General features: G+C 38.6%; 2 protein-coding genes across 2 annotated transcripts; both read right to left on the bottom strand.

Annotated features, from left to right (window-relative positions):
* Positions 1–425: 425 nt before the first annotated feature.
* dcaf12 (DDB1 and CUL4 associated factor 12) lies at positions 426–10,095 on the bottom strand. The gene is made up of 9 exons (XM_015009383.2): positions 9,703–10,095; positions 8,022–8,312; positions 7,645–7,923; positions 5,667–5,727; positions 5,287–5,480; positions 4,019–4,084; positions 3,651–3,813; positions 2,341–2,519; positions 426–2,227 (listed from the first exon to the last, which is right to left on the bottom strand). Exons 1-9 carry the CDS (start codon positions 9,760–9,762, stop codon positions 2,069–2,071), a joined length of 1,452 nt encoding a protein of 483 aa, XP_014864869.1. The 5' UTR covers positions 9,763–10,095; the 3' UTR covers positions 426–2,068.
* A 4,506-nt stretch (positions 10,096–14,601) lies between these two features.
* Positions 14,602–21,789, bottom strand: ubap1 (ubiquitin associated protein 1). Its single transcript, XM_015009387.2, has 7 exons — positions 21,617–21,789; positions 19,974–20,020; positions 18,832–18,956; positions 17,603–18,400; positions 17,361–17,519; positions 16,139–16,240; positions 14,602–16,022 (listed from the first exon to the last, which is right to left on the bottom strand). Exons 2-7 carry the CDS (start codon positions 20,011–20,013, stop codon positions 15,882–15,884), a joined length of 1,365 nt encoding a protein of 454 aa, XP_014864873.2. The 5' UTR covers positions 20,014–20,020; positions 21,617–21,789; the 3' UTR covers positions 14,602–15,881.
* Between the last annotated feature and the right edge of the window lie 257 nt (positions 21,790–22,046).

The following is a 22,046-nucleotide window of genomic DNA, read 5'->3' as shown; positions in this document are numbered from 1 at the left end:
TATTAGTGATACACTAAACAGCACCAAACCAAGACTACCTAATGAGAAGGTATGCGAGACCAGAAGTTCCCAAAACATTTCATCTTCTGAGCCCCGACGCAGTGGAAGAACCTTGAGATAACAAAAAGTTAAGTATACAGGTGTTATTTTGTAAGTCAAATGTGAATGAAAACATCACTTTTGATAACTTTTAGCTGTCCGTTTTCCTTTTTTTTTTGTAAGTTTAAATGCATAAACAGGGTCTTCCAAAAAAAAAAAAAGACGGTGGACGGGGAGGTTAAATGGGATCTTATTGGGGGTCCTGACCAAAACATTGACAACCTCTGGACTAGCACATTTCTGTAAAAAGAGTTGCTTAAGTAATTTTTTTTATCAAGTTGACACCTCAAAAACAAAAAAACAAAACAAACAAACAACAAAACAGATACATTAATATACATTTTATTGTATTATTTACTCCTTTTTAAAGAATTAGATTTATATCCCCAAGTGTTTATATCTTACAATATCCTGTTTCAGTCATTTGTAAAAACATTCACGAGGCTTGTATAAAAAAAAAGTGTCACCAAGGAGACGGATCAATCCACACAATTTCTTAGGCATACGGTACACAGAAAATGTCCGCAACTGTCCTTAATGCATTTTCTTTTTTTTTTTACGAACACACATATACACATTTATATATATATATATGTATATATAAAATACACTTAAGTGTTGGTTGTTTAGTCAATACTTGGTCAGAATTGTTTCATTTCATGTAGAAAAGGAAACTGATGATTAACTCTGTGGCTGTCTTTCACAGAAAGATTTCAGGAAGGCAAAGACGTAGCTGAAGCCAACCCTGATTCGGCTTATAACGAGGGGAAGCACAGCCACTCACGGCTTGTTAAAAGAGAGGGCGAGTGGCTATGAGAGAAAATATATATATAAATATATATGTGCCAGGAGAATTTCCAAACATAATGAGCTTTCTTTGCATCACTTCTGAGAAACTGTTTCCGATGGATCGTATCTGATCACGCTATCAAAACCATCGTCCTTTAGAAGAAACAAGATGAACAATCCTGACCAACAAAATGAAGTCGACAAGGTATAAAGGTGGTAAAATAAATACAAATGAAGTAAATTAGATCAGCATGGGATTGCCCGTTGGATCAAAGTGGAGAAAAAAAAAAGTATTTCTATATTACGTCCTAGCAGAGCAATAACACTGCGCTTATCAATTCTAACACGATTTTTCTCCTTTACATCATCTCAGTGAAGATAAGAGGAAGAAGAAGAAAAAAAAGAAATCTCTCACTTGATCCGGTTATTTGTTTTACTTCTGAGAGCAGAGGAAAGAAGTACTTTGCGAGTGTTGATTGTTCTCAGATGTCAAACTGCACTCGTGCTCGGTCCATCTACAGGAATGGCATCAGTAATCCTTCAGTCATTATTGCTGTCCATTTATGCGAAAGAAGGAAAAACTATTTCGAGTGAATTCTGTTTTTTTTGTTTTGTTTTGTTTTTTTTGTTTTTTTTTTTACAAATACACTTATTTATCACAGAGAAAGCAGCAGTTAACACTATCCTTGAGTACAAAAATAAGCGAGCAAAAGACCACAGCGTAATCCCTGCAGGTTGGATGTGAATGTATTAATGATGCTAAAATGAATATTTTTATTCTTAATGTTTTTCAAAACTCTGAGTTTCTCAGTGGCAGACTTTGTAGCTCTTTAAATTATTAGTTAATTGTACATTTTATATACATTTCTATTTATATTTATATATATATATATATCTATATATATATATATAAGGGGGTGGGGAGCAAAACAGATAAAAGGTGAAAGGGGTTATTTGGGGAAGATGAGAACATAAAAGTGGACACAAATATACACAGCAACAACATTAAATTATGAAACATCATGCTCCTGAGTCCAAGTGTGAGCAAAATAGATGATCTGCTGATCAAAACAGATCCCAATGAAGGTGATGTGGATGAACTTAAGCGAGTAAGATGGAGGGACTTCCGTAGAACGATGGAGACGTAGGGAAGGAGCTGATTGACGAAAAGAGGAAGAGGCTAACTCCACAGTCCTGCGTAGTTTCCGTGCAGGCCAGAGCAGAGCGGCCCACCGGCTACGAACAGCTTGGTACCAGAGTCGTCATAGCAGTGGGTGTACACGGCGTTGGGGAAGGAATGAATGTCTGAGAAGTAACTCCTCCATGTTTCATCATGATTCTGAAAGCAGTCCCGAACAGGAAGGCAAGATTTGGAGATTAAACAACCTTTTTCTGCCATCTTTCAGTAAAGAAATCTTTAAAGAAAAAAGAAAAAAAAAAAAAACCGCTTACCAGCCAGCCTTTCCCTGTGGTTAGCTTAAGGATGCCATCTGAGGCACCCTTCCGATACCCGCTGGATGGATTGAAAGGGTTCTCCAGGAACCTATGAGCCCGGATGTCGTAGAAGAGAAGAGAACCTTGACCGGTACCCACAGTCACAATGTGCTCATAGAAACTCACGGATCGGATCCCTGCACAAAGACATAGCTAAGCATTAATGAAAGGAAGCCAAAAGATACAGAGTAGGGATGCGAAGAATCAATCGACTTACAATTGTCGATTAATAGTTTATTAGATTAAAATGAGTTTAAATCGATTAATAATGTCCGCTTACGCCTTCTTTCAGTATTGTACTTTGGCCGCCATGCAGCAGAGGGCGCCGCTGGTCATCCTTAAGCGGAGCCAGATACAGGAATAAAGATGGCGGAGCCACACCAGAACAAGAAAGGGTCCAACCGGAGTGCGGTTTGGGATGCTAAACGCACTTCACGCGGTTCTGTTTTGAAATATAAACATTCGACAAGCCCCTTTATAGCGCTCATTTGGTTGTGCTGCATGTCAGCGCATTGTACTATGATGGAGGAAGAAAAAAAAAACAAAAAACCCTTTGCGCCAATTAAGCAGGTTTATTTTGCGGGCTGTCGTGAGTTAATGCAAGTCATCGAGCGAAGTTCTAACTTTCCTTCGAGAGCAACCACCGACGGTACTTCCATATGAATATTATGTCATTTATTCTTTTCATCTTCTTCTGTTCAGCAACATAATAGTTTCATGTTTGGTTATATTTTATAAATATGTTTAATAATGTGAGGGGGAACAAAAACTTTGTCAATTCAGTTAGTATTTAATACAGCTGACAAAATAATTTAAAAATGCAGTTTTTTTTCTCTATTAAGCATATAATGAAAAATGTAGTCCTGCATGTTATAGAAAGATAGTTGGCCAAGAAGAAAACTTAGATTTTTAAGAAAATGGTCGCTTAACAGATAAGATAAATCAACTTTAGATCAACTCATTGATAACTTGCATCCCTTCTATAAAGTATATAAAGTTTAAAGAATCAAACGCCAAAACCATGAACTTAGTCAAGCTAAAATATTTTTAAACAATATGTAGCTAACATTAAAATAAATGTAATTATAAGAGTCAATATTATTAAAGAACAAGCTTGAGTTCCTCCAGGATGATGTGAATTCATCATTTAGCCACACAATTTTTTTTTAAGCTTATTAGTGAGCATTAAGTATTTCAATAGAGTAAAATCCAACAATGTGAAATCTCCGGATTTTACATCTTCTTTGGAAATTCCACGGCTAACTTACCGCTTCCTCTCTCTCGAGAACTAACAGACTTGATGTTGTTGGTAGGCTGGCGTGGATCCAGAAAGGAAACATGGGCCTGAGAACCCACAGCATACACGGACCAGTCCTGTCCATATGCTAAACACACATTCTCTTTGCAGTGAGGCAGCTTGGTGGACAGTATCTACAGAGACGATGTGGAAAATGGCAAGAATTTCAAGTTAAATTTGATATAAAAAGCACATATTTTCAACAAAGCTATATTCTCATGCTCCGCAAATGTAGAAAATAAAAGACACGTGCGATGTCAATCTACTTCCTGCATAGGTGAGCACATAGAAGCAAACAATAAATCACAGGATAGACCAAATTATTATTTAGTCATGTACCTTGCACAAATTATGCTCTGCTTTCCAGAGGTGAAAATAACCATCCAAGGACACAGCACCCAGCTCCTGAAAAAGGACAAAACCGAACAGGAAGTCAAGACATAAACCACTAAAATATGGGGCACCAGAAATGGAAAAAAAAAAAAAAAAGAAGTTTCTGCTGTTTTTAAGTATCTTTTCGGTCTCTTTTAAACAGAATGAGAACTGACTGCGCCGAGTTTAACCACACAGACAGGAAGGACGGATAAGAGGTAATTATTTATTAGTGAAAATGTGCAGTTCTCGGACAGTTTTCCATTTAAAAATAAGTTTTTAATCCCAAAAGAAAGCTTACATTTTCTCCAAAGAGTCATTATAGACAGGTCTATGGTTTATGTTATTTGTCAGATTAGATCTGATAAATTCTACATTTAAAATGATAGCAAGATTAAAAAAAGTTGCAGTTTTAAAATGACCAAAAATGTCCATCATAGCTTCTCTGTGGATTAAAGTGCTTTTGATAACATGGACAGTGACCAGCGATGTAAAGACCTTGGAGTGACGCACTGCTGTCCCTCCCCCGTCTGTTTCTGTGCAACATTAATCAGTTGACCTGCTAACTCTTTTCAAGGTTAATCTAATTATGACACCACTGCTGAAGATTACAGTAGTTATTCAGATTATGATTACTCCACATTTTCCTGATTTCCTCATGTATTTTATTACTGTCCCAAACTTTGACAGTCTCAGCCAAAAAAAATAATCATATGTTGTACGCAATGAGGGCAGCAAAAGTTTATCCAATAAGCAGAAAATATTACCTGCATGGTGATTTTCCTTTTAAAATCCTACATCATACAAAAATTGTAGCATGAAAAAATATAATGTTTTAATGTTTCTAGCTTAATTAACTAGACCACATTTTAAAGTGAATCCACACCATTTGTAACATGTAGTTGTTATACCAACTTGTGTCTAGTTTAATTAAAGACTAACCAGTTGAAAATAATTTCATTCCAATAAAGTTTTCATTCAACAACCCTTAATGCAAATGTTTACAAAGTCCATTTAATCCATCCACTTACTTTCATCAACAGTTTATTTTTATTATAATGTCTACAATAACTTAAGCTGTTTTATACAGTTACAGAAACAAGTACCAGGATTTATCTCTTAAAGATGAAAATTCGTCTCAGCTGTGTTCAGAAACAGAAAAAAAAAAACTGAAAAAAAAAAAAAAGCCACATTTAAGGGGATTCAAACTGCGCAGGATCCAGAGGCGTTCTTACTTTATGGGTGTTATTGAAGGCCAGAGCACGAACTTTACAGTTGTATGGGTTGGTATACTCCTTGGGAATGTCCTTCAGGGCACGGTGGGAGATGTGCGCGTAAGACGGTACCGTGTCGTCACTCGGACTCCTCTCAGACTGACCGATTACTTCCTCTGTGATCTCCCACAGACCCATGGAGCCGTCTCTGGACCCTGCAGATGAAAAGCCCACGCAGCGGATAAACAGCCAACCCAGTAACTAGGTAAAAGGTGAGGATTTTCCAAAATGGTCACAGAAATAATTGCTAAACACTTTGCGGGACAGCAGCTTGGTTTAGAGAGCGTCTACCTGCTGGTTTTACTGACTGCCCAGAGGTCACACAGTTCATGCTTACTCACCAGAAACAGCCATGGTGTCACTGATCCACGCTATGGAGAAAATCCAATCATTGTGACCGTCCTGGAAAACAAAATGGTTTTGGTGTGAAACGTCATAATATCCAAAAGAGTTCCGAAATACTTTTTAAAATTTTTAGTTTTTCCTAATTAACAACACAAGGACCTTAAAATATGTGGATTTGGAAAAAAAATCACAAACACACTCACACCGTCTCACAAAATGCCGTAGAAAACACTTCATTTTCCACAGAATCCGAAACTCGTCTTTTGTATTTTCTCAATTTATCCTGTTTAGGGTTTGCACTCAGAATGGGCTGAACGGTTTTAAAAGACCTAATACTACCAAAATAAATTACTGAACTTTTAAGTGATAGAAAATTTAATTTTCTCTCTATATCGAAATGCATCATCTAGCCTACTCTGCTTGAGACCTTCCCACTGTGCTGCAGCAATCCAGGAGTTACTGCACAGTGCTGCAGAATATTCCACTGTATTCGACACAATAGACGGGACAAGCTGCACACTTTTACCGAGGACTGCTTTGACCCCTTTAACTGACTGTGCTCTAGACAATATGGCACTTTGAGCGCTTTTGTGAGAGGGTTTTAGGTTGGAAAAAAAAACCCCCATAGATCTCAGCAATGCCCACATGAAAACAACGGCTTTAACTATAACATAAACACAATGAGAACTCCACTTTTTTTTTGTGAAAACAAAAAACAGGATTTCTCTGACTTTTAAGATCATATATAGAGTATCTTATCAACTACAACCTTTATTGTATATTACTAGAATTTTTATGTGAAACACTAATACAAAAGTAGTGCAGCAAATCTACCAAAACACACCAATCAACCCAAACTACTAAGCTGGGAAATGAAAGCATTAATAAGAGTAGCAGCAAAGAGGCCCATAGAGACTATGGAGAAGCTGCAGAAATCCACAGCTCAGGTGGGAGAATCTGCTTGACAGTACAACTATTAGTCTTTTACTCCACATATGTGACTTTCATGGAAGATCAGTGAGAAAAAGCTACAAGAAGTCTTGTTTGCAAAACAATGAACACACCATCCCCTTGGTGATGCATGGTAGTAGCACTCTCGCGTTCACCAAGGACAGAAAAGTTGATTAGAATTGATGGGAAGACAGACTGCTGCTAAACACAGGCTGATCCTGGTGGAAGACTTGTTAGAGGCCACAAAAGCGGAAAAAACAACCCTAACATACTGTCAGAGCTACAAAAGATGGTTTCAATCAAACCATATCCATGCGTTATTATGGCCTAGTCAAAGCCGAGGCCTAAATCCAAGAGAAAAAAATGTATGCTTACAGACACCATCCACTTTGACAAAATTTCAGCAGAAATACAGTCTAACAATGAAAAGTGGCCATGGTCAGTCCATGGCAAAAAATCAAACCAACTAACCAACCAAACAAACAACAACAAAAACAGATAAAATTAATTGTTTTTTTTTTTAATTTATGAATTTATGGGATAGGATTTCATACATTTTTTTTACTTCTTCGTACTCCTTTTCGAGCATGTTAACATGAAATGTTCGCCACTCTTGTGAATTACCTTCACTTGACTTTTGTTTTGAATTTCCTTTTATTAGTTGGCACAGTTTGAGTGTTGATTGATTATAACAAGTATGTGTGAGTCTTAGTGCTTTAGATCAAATAAACTAAACCAAAACAGAAATTTTAATTAAATTGACTTTTGAAAAAGGTATGAAAATTGTCTTTAGTAAATTCTGAGCTAACAACATCAAAACGATGTAGAAAAAAATTAAAAACATTTGAGTTTTGACTTTAAAAGAAGACCTGTCATATTTTTATCAGGTCCTGGCCCGTTTGCAAGGCAGAAATACATGTATTTAAGCTTCATAAATTATTTCATAAAACTGAGACACTGTTTCACTAATTATGCTTGCATGTCTGAACAACATATTAAAATTACAATACAAGAGTCACTTACATCTCCAACACAAACAGGGTCCAGTGTTGGCAGCTGGTAGATGGCTAAGCTATTGGGGTTATCTCCTCCAGTGGCAAGCAGAGTTTTTGAGGGGTTGAGTTCAATTGCATGTATGCCACAGCCCTGCTGGTCCAACCGGGCGTGAGAGACCCCTGTTGGGAGATATTGCCGCCCTGTCGTCATAGCACCCACTGTCCCAGAGCCTGTGTCACTACACTCCCTGTCCTTCAGCATTGGAATGCCTGTTATTTTCCCTGTCAGGACATCAACGACAAAAAGCTGCAAACAAAGGAAGAACACGTAGCCGGTTAAGTCCAACATATGCACGAGGAACATCAAAATATAAAGACGGGGCGCCAAAAACTGGATCAGCTCACCGTGTTGCACTTGGTCCCACACACCACCTGCCTATGGTTGAGCCACTGCGAAGCAAACACCTTGTTCAGCCGTCCCAGAGAAAACTCCCTCTCCTTCAGGATCCCAGGGAGCCTGCCGGCCGCGAAGCCACGCAGGCTCCGTTGGAGCCGCAACTCATGCTGCTGCTGGGGCCTGAACTCCCGTCCACGGAGAGCGCACACAACGGAGCGACGACTGCCGCACCACTGCTGAGCATGCCGCGACGAACAAGAAATACGGATCCGCTTCTGTGGCGCTTGACACCAGCCCAGCTGTGGAAGAAGGCAGAGGGAAAGGTTCGAGCATCTTGTAAGAGTTTTAATTACGTCGAGCGAGAAAAGGTCACCCTGTATTCTCAGCAGTAATAAAGTCGCTAAGAAATATTTATTTCTGCTAAGAGTCAAAACTGATGGAGCATAACTAAACAGTTCAAACTGTAAAAAGAAATGATAGAAATAGACATTCTTAGTGTTTGACTCATCTAAAATTAAAACGTATTAAAAGTTTTTAAAAAAAACCCTCACAGGTGCAAAACAGCGACCAGTTTAAACAATGCAGTACTCATACCTGTTGTGATGTTGTAATCACAAACAGTTTATGGCTGGGACTGATGTGATAGATCAAAGCTAAGTAATTTGTAATGATGAAAAAGAAAATCATTCATGGTTTCAAATGTTTTTACAAATGAGACCTGCATTTTATTGATGTCAATGCTTTGTAGAACCATTGACATGGAGTGGTTGGAATATGTCTGCATCTGCTTTTTACATGCAAATTATGGGACTTGTTATGGCGTCCAGTTGCCCCTTTATTTAGGGGTATCAGAGTAAAGAGGACTCGAATTAATGTAATCCTTTACAGATTTTGCTTAGAAAAAGAATGTACAAAAAGTTAAAAAAAAAAATTCTGCCATTTCACAATGATGAACTATTCTGTGTTGGTCTATATCACATATAATTAAAAAGTCATACATTCGAGTTTGTGATTACAAACATGAAAAATGACAAAGGAGCATGTATACTTTTGCAAGGCACATTATCGAACAAAGGTTTACTTTGACTAATTGCTCGCAAATTACTACTACAAATAATGTGTATTTTATCCCCAAGTGACCCATTTTTATGAATGTACACTAATTCCGATGACAACCATAAGCCAACACACTCTAGAACATATGACGTCTCAGCTAATGCTGACGTTGGTGAAATGCTATTCAATTAGATTCCAAATGCAAATCTCGTTTCCAGTCGAAATCAATTCAGTTATTGTTGGTAATGAAAAGCTGATTTGACACGCCAAGTCAAGCTAAGAGGTGTCACTTTTAAAAGAGCACCTGTGACCATGTAATTGCAAAATAATAACAGCTGAACATCAGCCTTCATCGGAGCTGAGCAACCACTGAGCTAACGTTAGCTCTTGTATTGTAACGGACTGCCGTTGGCGAACGTCGAGCTAACATTAGCGAATGCTGACCCTCAAATGGAAACATGTAGAGTTCTTATTTTAAAAAGTATCTTGTGTGTGCGTTCTGGCTCATTATGCATCCGTATAGAGCGGTAGTTAATCTGTAAGCTACGGCACGGATGCTAATAATGCTCCTGTCAGCTAACACTGGCTAGCACGTAGTTAGTTAGCATGCTAACACAACCGGTTTCCGCCTACCTGTTGTTGGTCCTTCGGCTCTCCTGCCTTCCTTTTCCTGCTAACTGTTTTTCTCGCCATAATCTGACACACACAGTTCCTTCACCCACATGGAGGGTACAAGTAACACTGGATACTGGGTCATATAATGGCGATATGCTATTTTGTTCCTTGGCCCTCGCTGGCAGTGCCCGACGATGAGGTAGGGCGATCACATAAGGGTAAGGTTGGTCAGAGCGAAGCTAAGATTAAGGTAAATGTGCAGCTCCGCCTCCTGAATAATATGACCGTAAGGCCGCAGAAACTATCCCGTTTCCACTCAGTTTTCTCCTGCCAAGCTGTGTGCGAAGCGGCGACAACGGCGAAAGCGTTGGGCAGTGCGCAGCCGCACTCAAATTAAACATCAACAACAACAAGGTCGTACGGAACCGAGAGCGTAATACGTACTCAGTGACGTCACTGGCGTTCCGGAGACGCTTTTTCTGTTTATCTGTTAAAAAGATACAGACACACTCATATTAGCTTGACAAGTATTTTTGAATTCAATATAATTTAATTAGCAGTCAGCTGATTCCAAGAATGGAGAAGCTTTGCAAAATCTGGCCAAGCTTTTCTGCGTTAATAATACGATCAATCTTCTGACGTCATTAAATACTTTCATTCAAAATATATCAAATTTGAATTCATAACTATTTCGATGTAATCTGGGAGCAGTTCTGTTTAGCTCCCAGCCTTAAATGTTGTTTCTTGACAGTTATACCCCTAGCAGATTCAGATTTGAAGTAAGCTTTTGATTTCATAATATTTTATATTATTTTGACTTGAAACCATTTTTACATCATTTAGTGGCCCAGCCCAGAGTCTTGACCGAATTGACAACCAATGGGAGGAGCTGCAGATTAGGGTGATGGCCTTCCAAAGTAAAAAAAAATTGGAGTTAATCTCTAAAGCTAAATTGTCATTATAGAAGTGGAAGCATGCATACAAGTTGCCAAACAATTGTAAAAAGGGATTGACTTGTGATGAAAATAAAACCTTCCTTTTTTCTTTACACAATGATTCTTCTTGTACATTGTTTTTTATGTTTTGTGATATCTAATGTCTCATCCAAATCTACCAGAGTTATGAATATTTATTATTTTTAGGTGTAGCATAATTATTTGTTGTGTGCCACGGGGCAGGAAAATCTCTCAGAGAAGCAAAACTGTGTTTTGTACCTGTGATATTTTTTCTGAATTTAGCACGTGAAATCCGAATTTTTATTTTGTATTGAAAACTGGTAGTGTTGACAGATACTACTGAATATAGGATTTTGCAAAGCCGTATTTGAATTTTCTGGTTGTCTTCTTTATTTTATTTGAGTGTTTTATCTAAATGTGTTCAGTTACCTAACTGGCTCTGACCACTTATTCTTTATTTATGATGTAATTTCCCACTCAAGGTGTCCATCTGTTCTGTTATGTCAGCACTGTTCCACCGAAGAAGGTCATCATAATAAAAGCCAGTTCCCAAGCAGAGTTGAGCAGAGCTCACCAATCTTTGATCCCGAGCGGGTTAGAGGTTGTGGATCTCTCCCTTTGCAAAGGAAGGCATAAACACCTCATTGGTCTTGTGTCTGTTTTTTTTTTTTTTTTACAAGTCTTGAGCTAATTTTAAAAACCCCAACAGTGTGACTCAACAAACTTTTTGTGTCCATGTCTCAAAACATCCTACCTCTGAAAATGCAGCCACCATCCATAGAATAACTTTTTACATCTAAAGATGAAAGCAACCTCTCCTTTGTTGAAAGCTAAATATGAAAAAGTCAAGATGACTCAAGAATTACGGTATGTTCAAAACTGCATTGTTTAAGATCGTGCTTTATGAGAACCAAATGTGGCCTCCTGTATAATGTTAAAACAAGAACATCACAAATGTCTTGAAAATAATTTCTTATAACAGCAAGTCAGTTGGACTGAAACAATTTTTTATAGGACTGTACCTATTTTCACGAACAGGTGCTAGCTATCTCCGATTTTTAGTTGCAGGCAGGTTGCATGGGCCCCTCTGCTACTGCATGCTGCTCTTCTTTATATTTTTTCTGCTGACCAACAGGCCACAGTTGGATTTTTCCAGTTATTGTAGACAATAACTTGAAACAATCAACTGTATTGTTGTCTCTTCAGCTGAACTTTTAAAAAGAGACACAAAGCCAGGAGAAGGATTTGTTGCTCTTTGAAAGGTTCATCTCTCACATTTAAATACTTGGGATAAAACACGAAGCTGGGCTACAAAAAACAAACAGAGAAACACGATACTGAAAAGATGAGCGTGTTTAATTGGTTGTATTTTCTAAATAATTTCACAGAAAATTAAACATTTTGTCGAAACACATCAATGAATTTGGAAAACGACACTGAGCTCACCAAGCTCAACTTTACCATTAACATTTCTCAGATCTGATTAGATTTGCTTTGTGGTAATGTTGAAACTGACTTTTTTTTTTTTTTTTTTTTTTAACACAAACATGTTTTTCCCCAAAACCTGTAATCCAAATAAAACTTTAAAAAAATCAGAACACAAACAGCCAAAGGTGCACAGTTTTAATTAATATCTGTGGATAACAAAAATCTAACAAGTCAAGTGTGAAGACAGTAATACCACTTATGTGTTTTCTTTTTTTTAATCATAGAAACATAAAAAAGGAAGAAGCAGCTGTCAGTCATGTCAAATCTATTTAACTTAAAGTGCTTCCTATAGGAACTCAAGTGAATTATTACGACATGGAAATTCCAACTCTGTAAATAATTAGGGAGCGATCCATGTGTTCTAAAAAGTCTCAGTCATGTAGTCTGAAAGGTATTTTAGACTCAACAAATATGTTGTTATATCCCAAAAGTATGATTATAAACATAATTTCATTGGTTTTAGTGTCTGGATAAGACATGGGCCAGTCATGTGTATCAAGATATGCTTGATGCACAACAACTGTAACATTTTTCGTTAGTCCTTTTAATGAGAAGCCAGAGTGACTGTCGGCAGTTGTATTGGTAAAGTAACAGTGCTGCAAATAAGCACCTGTGTTTATTCTTTATTTCTCTAAGTTTACAGTGCTGAGAAAAATGATTAGCCCTTACAGATTATTCCAGGTTTTTCTTGTTTTTACATTTAAATGTTCCAGATCATCAAATTCTAACACAGGACAAACATAACCTTAGTAAATGCAAAATATGCTTTTTGTTTATTAAGTGAATAAAAGTTATCAAAATAACCTGACCCTAAAGTGAAAAATTTATAGCCCCCTTTATAGTTTGTTGTATCGCTGTTGTATCACCGCTTACTGCAAATGTTAAGTTTTTGGGGTAATTTGAAGTGAGTCTTCCATTGAAATGGAGGAATTTTGACCCAATCTCCTTTGCAGAACCATTTTAATTCAGCCTCGTTGGTGAAGTTTTGATGCCATGCCCTCGGTTTAAATCCAAACTTCACTCCAAAATCTTTTTTTTTTTTTTTAAGTTATTGCTGTGCTTTGGATAACTGATCCAAGTGCGCTTGGGCCCAAGGTCACAAGCTAATGGTTGGACATTCTCTTACAGGATTTCCAGATAGAGGGCAAAATGAATGGTTTCATCAAGCGCAACATGTCCAGCTACTTAAACCACCGTACACCACTCCATTATGTTTGACTGTGGGTATAATTTTCTTTCTCTGGATGCCATTAGCTTGACACACTTATAGGTTTACAGAACATTTCCCTATAACTCTTGGATCTCATCAGTGTTTATAGTGCCAAATGAAAGACGGCCTTCAGGATCTTTTTGGTCAGCAGTGGCTCAGGCACTGGCACCTTCCCACTGATATCACTATGGACATCTTCTTCACCCCAGCTTCTTCAAATCTATCAAAATTGGTGTCAAACATTTGTGCTATGTTTGTGCTGGTGGGCTCTAGAAACTTTTTTTGTATTAATATCTTTACTATAACAGCAGTACAAATTAATATTTTTACTGCACAAACATTTGACACCAAATTTTGTTAGATTTGAAGGTGAGGGAGCCAACTTCACTCAGGTCTTTCCTACTGCTTAAATCAAGAACACTGACTTTAACTGATGGAAATGGGGACCATAGTGCATTAGATGTCTTTTTTTTTTGCAACTTCCTGGATGACTCAACTTGCTATTTGAATTATTTTAGTAGGCATGTCTCTCATGGGAAGGTTCACCACCCACTGTTGCATGTTTTAATATTGGTTCTCACCTTTGGTCCAAACAGCTTTTTAACCCTTCCCAGATGTCATGATACAGATATCGTTTTCTCATTTGCTCTATGATTTATTCAGATGAGAGCATGAGGTGCTGTTTTAGCCTACTTCATGTTGCCTGACAGGTTCTATTTAAGTAATTCAATGAGTAAGTCTGGCAGCACTTGGGCCTAGGTGTGGCAGATGAATCTAGGACCGAAAAGAAAAGGTTAACAATGGTCAAATCATTATTTAACAATAGGGGCAGGTTGAAAAATCGTATCTAATGAGAACTGCACTTTGTAACTAATCGCCTTATAATTTTGGCCAAATATTTTGTTACTTTTCAGTGTGTGTCAATATAAAATGTTTTAGATTACAATTGTAAAAAAAAAATTTAAAAAAAATCTGTTGGATTATTTTAGCAACACGAGTAACTATTGCTCATCTTTTTTTTTTGAATAAAAGCAATTAGATTGTTGTACACATTTACTACATTTCTTGACAGGGAACAATGGTAGTATCTTTTTTTTTCTTTTTAAAGATTATCACAATCTCAAACCGGCCCATGCCTTGTGTAGAAAGAGGGCTTGCCTTTGAACAATACATGAAAATATTCAACCTGCCTGAGGTACGGGACAAAAAAATAAAAAAAGTACACGGGGGTTGGGGGAGGAAATCAAGAGTCCAACCTCAGGCTTGATTAAATTTTGTCATATTAAATTCAGTGACAGAAAACAAATCATAGAAATCAATACAACAGAAACTTTCATCCACATTTCCAGTAAGGCTTTAAAGACCATTCCTTTTAACATTTTTGGAGGCTCAAAGTGCAAGTCAACAGTCATACAACATGAAATGCGTCTATTGCACTGTAATTTGGCTGCAGAAAAACAAACAACCCTCGCTTATATTATTTTTTTTTTGTTGCCCCTCACTCTTTCAGTCTGCAAACAGACGCTCAGGACAGTTCTACAGCGTTGCATTTGTACGTCAACATATCTTACATAATCAAGCTGAACTCCAAATAAATCTTAAATCAAAGTGTCAGTGTACTATTTTAAATAAGATCTGAACAAATGAAACACATGTGCGCCTGTGCGTTGTATGATCAGTGACATTGGGGCAAGAGATATATTGTGTTTCTTTTAGGGGGAAAAGTTTTCCCACTGTTTCTTTCCAGTGCAGGCGGAAGAGTGCAACAGGGCACACTTTCATTTTCAGAGTTTTCATGACTAATGATCTATAATGCAATTCCTAAAACAGAAAGCAAATAAATGCAACCTTTAAACAGACAAAATGATGTCCAAAATGAACAGAAAAAAAAAATAAGACATGAATGTAAGAAAAGCATAAAGAAGAACAGAAATAGGTCCTGGGCACTACAGCTCAGAGGGCACTTCTTGAGAGTCAGCTCTGTTCTGTGATTGTGCCTTTCACTGTAAGCTGGTTCAATTAGAAAAGAGGGTCTTCTCTCGACCTCTCCGCTCCCATCACCATTTTAAAGTCTGCAGCGAGCAGTGGAACATGGCAGCTGTCTTATCAAAGAGTTTAAGTTCCCACAGGTCTTCCCATGAGGCGCACACAGCCTACCGCTAGCTCCTCCCCCGTTTAATTGTGCAGTTTCTCCTGCATTCATCGAAAGACTTCCAAGAGGAAGCAAATTAGAGTGGCGTCGAGGCGCCACAGCCCACATTTCCCAGCATCAGTCATTTACTCCAATAACACAGCAGTACCTGAAATGAGCATTTAGTATTGGTACATGTTAACTCAGTCCAATCTAGGCACACAAATTTTCAGATGTGCTGAGGCATGGTATGTTTTAGCACAGACAGAAATCGCCTCCCGGGTGTCCTTTCCACAGCCAAGGCAAAAAGGGCGGGGCGTAGTGAGATAAGGTAGGCAGAGGGAAAGGGGCTTCAGGGTGGGAGCAGAGACAGATGCCTGGGTTAGAGCTTTGGCTTCCCCGCCGGCTGGGCTCAGCTCGCAGCGGCGCGGGCCATCAGATCCTCCAGAGCCTTGTCCTGATCGTTGTTGTGGACTAGCAGAACCTCCTTGATCGCGTCTCTCTCGAACCCCATTTCACCAAATCTGGACATGAGTTGAAGATACTGCAAGGCCTGGAAACAAACGATGAAAAGTAAATGATTAAACAGTGTAATCTGGGATGAAATCGTTATTAAAGAGGACAAGCGAGTGTATTCCTTTCTCTTAAGATCAAGAGAAAAGTACAAACCTTTTCTTCTGAGCACTGGTACATTTCTAAGCACTCTTCCACAGCACTGGCATCAAAGCCTCTCTCGCACAGACGACCATGAAGAAACAGATAGTCCAATACCTTGGACAGAAGATAGATGAAGGTCAGCCATTGTTTCTACTAACTTCCCTTTTGTAGACGCAATAAAAACCTGCTTCCTCTTTAAGATACACGTCATTTAGTTTGTCTAAATGGGAGCATTGAAGTAAAATGTCATATTAGAAGGTCTTAAAAATTCTATTTGTGCAAAAACGTTTGAGGCATGGTGGCATTTCTAAACTATTTTCTTTTTAAAGTTGATCAGTCTCCGGGAACTTAAGATCGTTTATCCATAGTTTCCTGCTTTTCTAGGCTCAAATGACATGATACATACATGCAATGCTCTTAAAGTTGGGAAAGAGAGGAGAACATGAATCTCCAGTGTAGCTGAGTTCATGCTGTTCCAATTATTGGAGGTCTTGGAAAAGATGTTCTGGTTGGAAGAATTGGAAGAGAATCTCTACATCCCGACTTGAATTATTGCACTGTGGCCGACAGATGATTAAGTAGCGCGCGACCAAAGACAACCAACCACAGATATCAAGCAGCGACAGAAATGTTCTGGAATAATTGTGCAATGGAATTTCTCTCAAAACAGACAAGTATTTCTTCTCTTTCTTTCTAGTAAGCAACTGCTTTCCGCTCATCTCAACCTTGAGCCCCCTTTTCCCTCTCCCTTTTGTGCAACTACTAAAATAAACATCAACACCTGTAACTTGCATTTATTATTGAACCAATAGAGAATTGGCCATACCAGCAAATCTTGGCTCTTCCACAGCACAATGTAACAGGAGCTACAACCAAGAATTGATAATATTTAGCTTGCATAGTGTTAAAGTGTAGTGAGATACACTACACTTTCCATGCTAAATGGAAAGAGCTGCTTGCCTAAAACTTACCCTTACACAAGTCAGAGCAACAATTAAAATGTTTAAAATAAATAGAAATGTGACAAGGATGGAGATTCTTTAGTGTCTGCAAAGTAGCCTAAGACCAGATGCTCCCAGTAGTTTACCCTTTCTGCACAGCAATGTCATTTAACTGTCATATTTTTAGTCATTTGTGAGTTAGGAGCCTCCGTTTTGTATTAATGTTCAGCCATTCAAAGTAAGATATTTAATTGGCTGCATGTAGATACACATTCAATGTTTTGGTAACCAACCTGCTCCACATTCTGGCCCTGTCTCTGCATGGCCCGTAAAACTTCCTCATAAGAGTAACCCATTCCCACAAGCGTCTCCACACACTGACGTTCGCTGGGCGTCATGCTGAGGAGAGCTCCACCGCACGGCAGACCAGTAGATCCTGTTCCAGGGTTGGCCTAGTTAAAGGACGAAAACAGAGTGAATATCGAAGGGTTGCTTGAACCTCAAGCAGACGTGCAGAGTGCTCTTTAACACTCACCGGCTTTGGCGTTCCACTCTTGTTGTGGTTGGATGGCTCGGGGGCGACAATGACTTGTGTTTTTGGTAATGCTGGCGGGCTGCTGTTGCTTAGGTTCCGTCGGGGAGAAGGAACGGGAACAGGACTGTACTTTACCGACTCCGGTTCACCAGAATCGGAGAGTTTGGGGAATGTCAGAGAACGGATGTTACAAGGCCGATCGTCCGTGTCAAAGCCCGCTCTTCCAGGATGTCCCACTTTGTCCATATCCAGCAAGGCAACCAAGCCGTTCGGCTTGTGAGCGAAGCCTGGCTTAGAGGAGATGCTGGTGTTGGTGCTGGGTGGAGATGGGCTGTCTCCACGAGATACTGAACCTTGCTGAGGTGGAGACATAGAGGGCGGAGGCTGAGGTTGGCTCTGCAGAATGTTCCTCAGCTCTTCCTTATCATCCAGGGTTTTCAGTTCCAGCTTGTCGAACGGGTCTTCCTCCCGCTCAAAGTCGGCTAGGTTGAGGTTTTGTGGCTGTGGAGTGCTGTCCTGGGATTTTCTGGGGCCGAGTCTGGGGGCCGGCAGTGGAGTGAGGATGGCGTTGTGACTGAGTCCAGCAAGGACCGGGTTCAGGGCTGGCGGCAGAAGGTCCTGGTCCTCCACCGCGGAGCGAAGGTTGTTCCCCCCACCTCTGTCAGCATCCCGAGACAGAGACTCCATGCTCTCAGCCTCCTGCTTGGCTGCTGCCTCCTCCGCTCTGGCTGCTGCTGCTCTGGCGTCAGCAAGTTCTATCCCCCAGCGGACACTTCGCCTCTCCAATGTAAAGTCATACTGTTCAGAAGAGAAAAGGAAGGAGAAGGAAGATGGAAAAGTAATTACATCAGTTACGATAGCCATATAGCATTAAAATTCCAGTTACAGGAACATCTTTTGTGCTTGGCTACCCCTTAAATATTTACTTACTTATAATGACCAACTATGCATTAAGAATTTAAGATCTATTATGTATTAGTGTTAACTTAATTTGGAAGTTTCTTGAGATCAGAAAAATACAGAAACAATCATGGAATGAGTATAGGCATGAACAGAGAGGCAACACTTCATCACTGTAGAAAAAACAAATTCATTACATTTATAAAACAACAACAAAACTAATGGTAGAATTGAATGTATTAAAATCCTCTTTCTCAATCATCATTTTACACAGGTCATCCAACATGTAACTGAAAAATAGACAAAAAAAATCTCTATGTCCTCTGTACCTTTGTGTCTGCAAGTACAGCTCCATAATCTGGCATAAGGAAACCAACGGGTAACCCCACTTTAGCTGGACGCCGGAATTTGTCGTTTATTTTGAAGGGAACATCATCAAGGTAGCTGACGGGTCCTGTACAGAGAAAAAAAGGAGACTGTCAAGGTTGCACAAAATGTTGCAAATATATCATCATCACTATATCCGTGTGTGCAATAGTGTCATGAACTTGCATTTTTCATGCTAATGTAATAGTTAGGCAGTTGAACAGAGTCCAAGATGACATTACCACAAAACGTTAAAGGTTAGAGTGATGGAAGCACAGATGAGAAAGAGAGGACAGAAGATAAAAGGCATAAATTGCACGTGATATTGTTATTGCAATATATATAAATATTATCGTCACTGTAAGATTTTCTGTAGTGCAGCCCTAAATACTGAAAGCATAGACATAGACACCCTAAAGTAGGACCTTAAAGTAAGAATGTATTGAGAAATCGACCCGTCAGAAATTCAAACTTTTTTCTGATCAGCGAACACATCCTAGCTAAACAAACAAGTCGCCTTACAACACTCTGTGGTGAGGACGTTGCAACTGAGATGAGAGAATAGAAAACAGTACAGAATAGAATATCCTTTATTCTTCCTCAATGAAGCGACAGTCACTTATCTCTGTGAGTAACAGCAGTGAAGAGACAGGCAAATGAAAGCACACAGATTTAAGCAGAGATCAAAAAAGGCCTGGAAATACATGAACATATAATCCATTAATCCTTATTTAATTCCTGTTAATGTTTGTCTATTTACACTAAATGTTTGCACATGTGAGCGCTTACAAACCGAAGTCAAGTTCCTTGTTTGTGAACACAATCTTGGCCACTAAAGCTACACTGATTGTTTAAAAGTATAGAAGCAAAACATACAGATGTGAGGCTGTACAGTAAGAGTAAATTTATAGCATGTGGAAAAAAAAATACTGTACAGTTAAAATAGCATACTCTAATTAAACAAAAAAATAGATTCAGCTAACTTTGTAAAGAAGCTATTTAAATGAAAGCTTTACAAAAACTGATGAACTTGAAGCATCTGTGTTACACATTATTTAACCCTCTGAGCTGGCAGAAAATAAAAGAATCAAAAATAAGGTCTTACCATTGTTATACACGTCTGATCCAGACTTCCTCGCAGCCATTTAGTCCCTGAAAAAAATAAAGAAAAAAAGTGCATGAGTTCAATGTTTTGAGGGAGGTTGTAGTTTAAAATAAAGCAAGAAAACTTTAACTGAATGAATTTAAAGTTCATTGTGAACTTTAAATTCTTTAAACACACAAAGTGTGTTTAAAGAATGACACAAACTTAATTAACTAGAATAAGATACTAAAATAACAATGCTTTATTTATTTATTGGGTTTAAATGTTTAAATGACTGTGCCTTTATCAGGTTCAAAAAACTACTTAAATTTAACCAAAAATGTGTAAAGCCACAAACCACACATTCCAAATTATTACTGTGCATAAAATAAATACAAAGTGAACATGGAAAGGTTTCAGAGACTATACTGCATACATTGCCCCCCCAAAAATAGGCCTTTCCTGGTTAATACAGATTTTTGTTTTTCTTTGAGGTTTGATTTTTATCAAAGTCAAAAGGCAGCTTCAAAGTAGCCAAATTCTGATTAATCCTTTTCTGGTTTAAAAAATGGGATTAGTCCTTAGTTTGGAAAGACCTTCCAGCCCCAAAGATTGACAGGATTTCATTGATCAGAACTGACCAGAACTCCCCCTACCCATCCAAAACAGATACTTAACAAAAAGTAGTTTAAATCTGAAATCAATTCCATTGTTTTGTCACATAGCAACAGAGCCTGATTGCAACGAAAACAAGAAACTCCGGAACAAATCTGTCACCGCACAGAACTTTGAACCGATGAGATAAAGTAAACAAAAACAAATTAATGACGTAGTACTAATCACAGATATGAAGTATGTATTTGCTAGCAAAAACTGTAACTTTAAACGAACCCCAAAGCAAATGTTACTTTGATGTGTTTGCTGTGCATAGATGTCAATCCGCCATGGATCACTCATGACCCGCTGGATCTTGTGATCAAGGCAGCGCCGTGTCTATGTCGGATTTCTTATGTATTAACTTCAAGCATGAAGTCCTTAACATAGTAGTCACCCTACAGTTAGTTGCTAATAGTACTTGGGGATAAAGTTATACAACACCATACCTTCACAAGTTGCTGTTCCGCATTGCTATTCTAAAACTTAGCATGTCACGGAAACACAGGGTACGTTGATATATTTCAGAGATAAGTGATAACTGTAAAGATAGGTTAGCTAACTTAAACGACAGGAATCCGAGTAAATTAATTACCTATATCCTAATGCAAACGTGACTAAAACTGGGTCATTGTAGGCCATCAAGTGTCAAATACAGCTTATAATGTGCTGTCAGACAGTTAAGTTTTACATATTTGAATACATTTGGATACCTTTAGCCACAGCTAGAATAACGTACTTATAGAATAACGCGCTGGCCGCTATCAAAATGCTTAAGTTTCAAAACTCGACGTAGCTTATTTTAGTTGGCATTTGGTAAAAGAAAAGGCACACTGAAAGTACACACTGCCAAACACAACCAGAGAGAGTGCTTTGGTCCTCAGCGTACGCCACTGTACATGCTAATATGCTTAGCTTCGGCTGTGGCCTGACTTGTAACGTTACGTGCTGCCACCGCCCCTCACACAGCTAAACAACTGGCCCGCAAATTAAAAACAGAGCTTTCTCACCGGTATTGACTCCGTCTCTTCCTTACGAAATCCAAACAACGCCCAATCACGTTGGCACTACGTTAAAAACTGCTTTAAGAATCAGTTTTATTTCAAGTAGAACCTCTTCCCTGCTTCGCCGTAGGTCGCCATCTTGGTTTGTCAAGCTCCCTCTACTGGTTCCTGTATGATGTCACTCACCTCCACGACGTCAGACTGAGATAACGCAATGGTTCATAAACCAGCTGAACAAGGACAGTAACTTTCTTTTTTTTTACATAGAAGTGCATCTTAACTTACATTATGATTGGAAAATGTATTTATTTCATTAATTCAATTGGATTTAATTTATTTGAAACTCATAAGATGTGAATTCATTATACAGAGTGACATACTGAGCGTATTTCAAGAATTGTTTTTCACTATTATATCAGAAACTCAATTACAAGCC

This window comes from Poecilia mexicana, unplaced genomic scaffold (assembly GCF_051168715.1).
Source record: "Poecilia mexicana isolate PSO_F unplaced genomic scaffold, ASM5116871v1 scaffold_5, whole genome shotgun sequence".
Classification (NCBI taxonomy): domain Eukaryota; kingdom Metazoa; phylum Chordata; class Actinopteri; order Cyprinodontiformes; family Poeciliidae; genus Poecilia; species Poecilia mexicana.
This window is presented reverse-complemented; position numbering and strand designations above follow the sequence as displayed.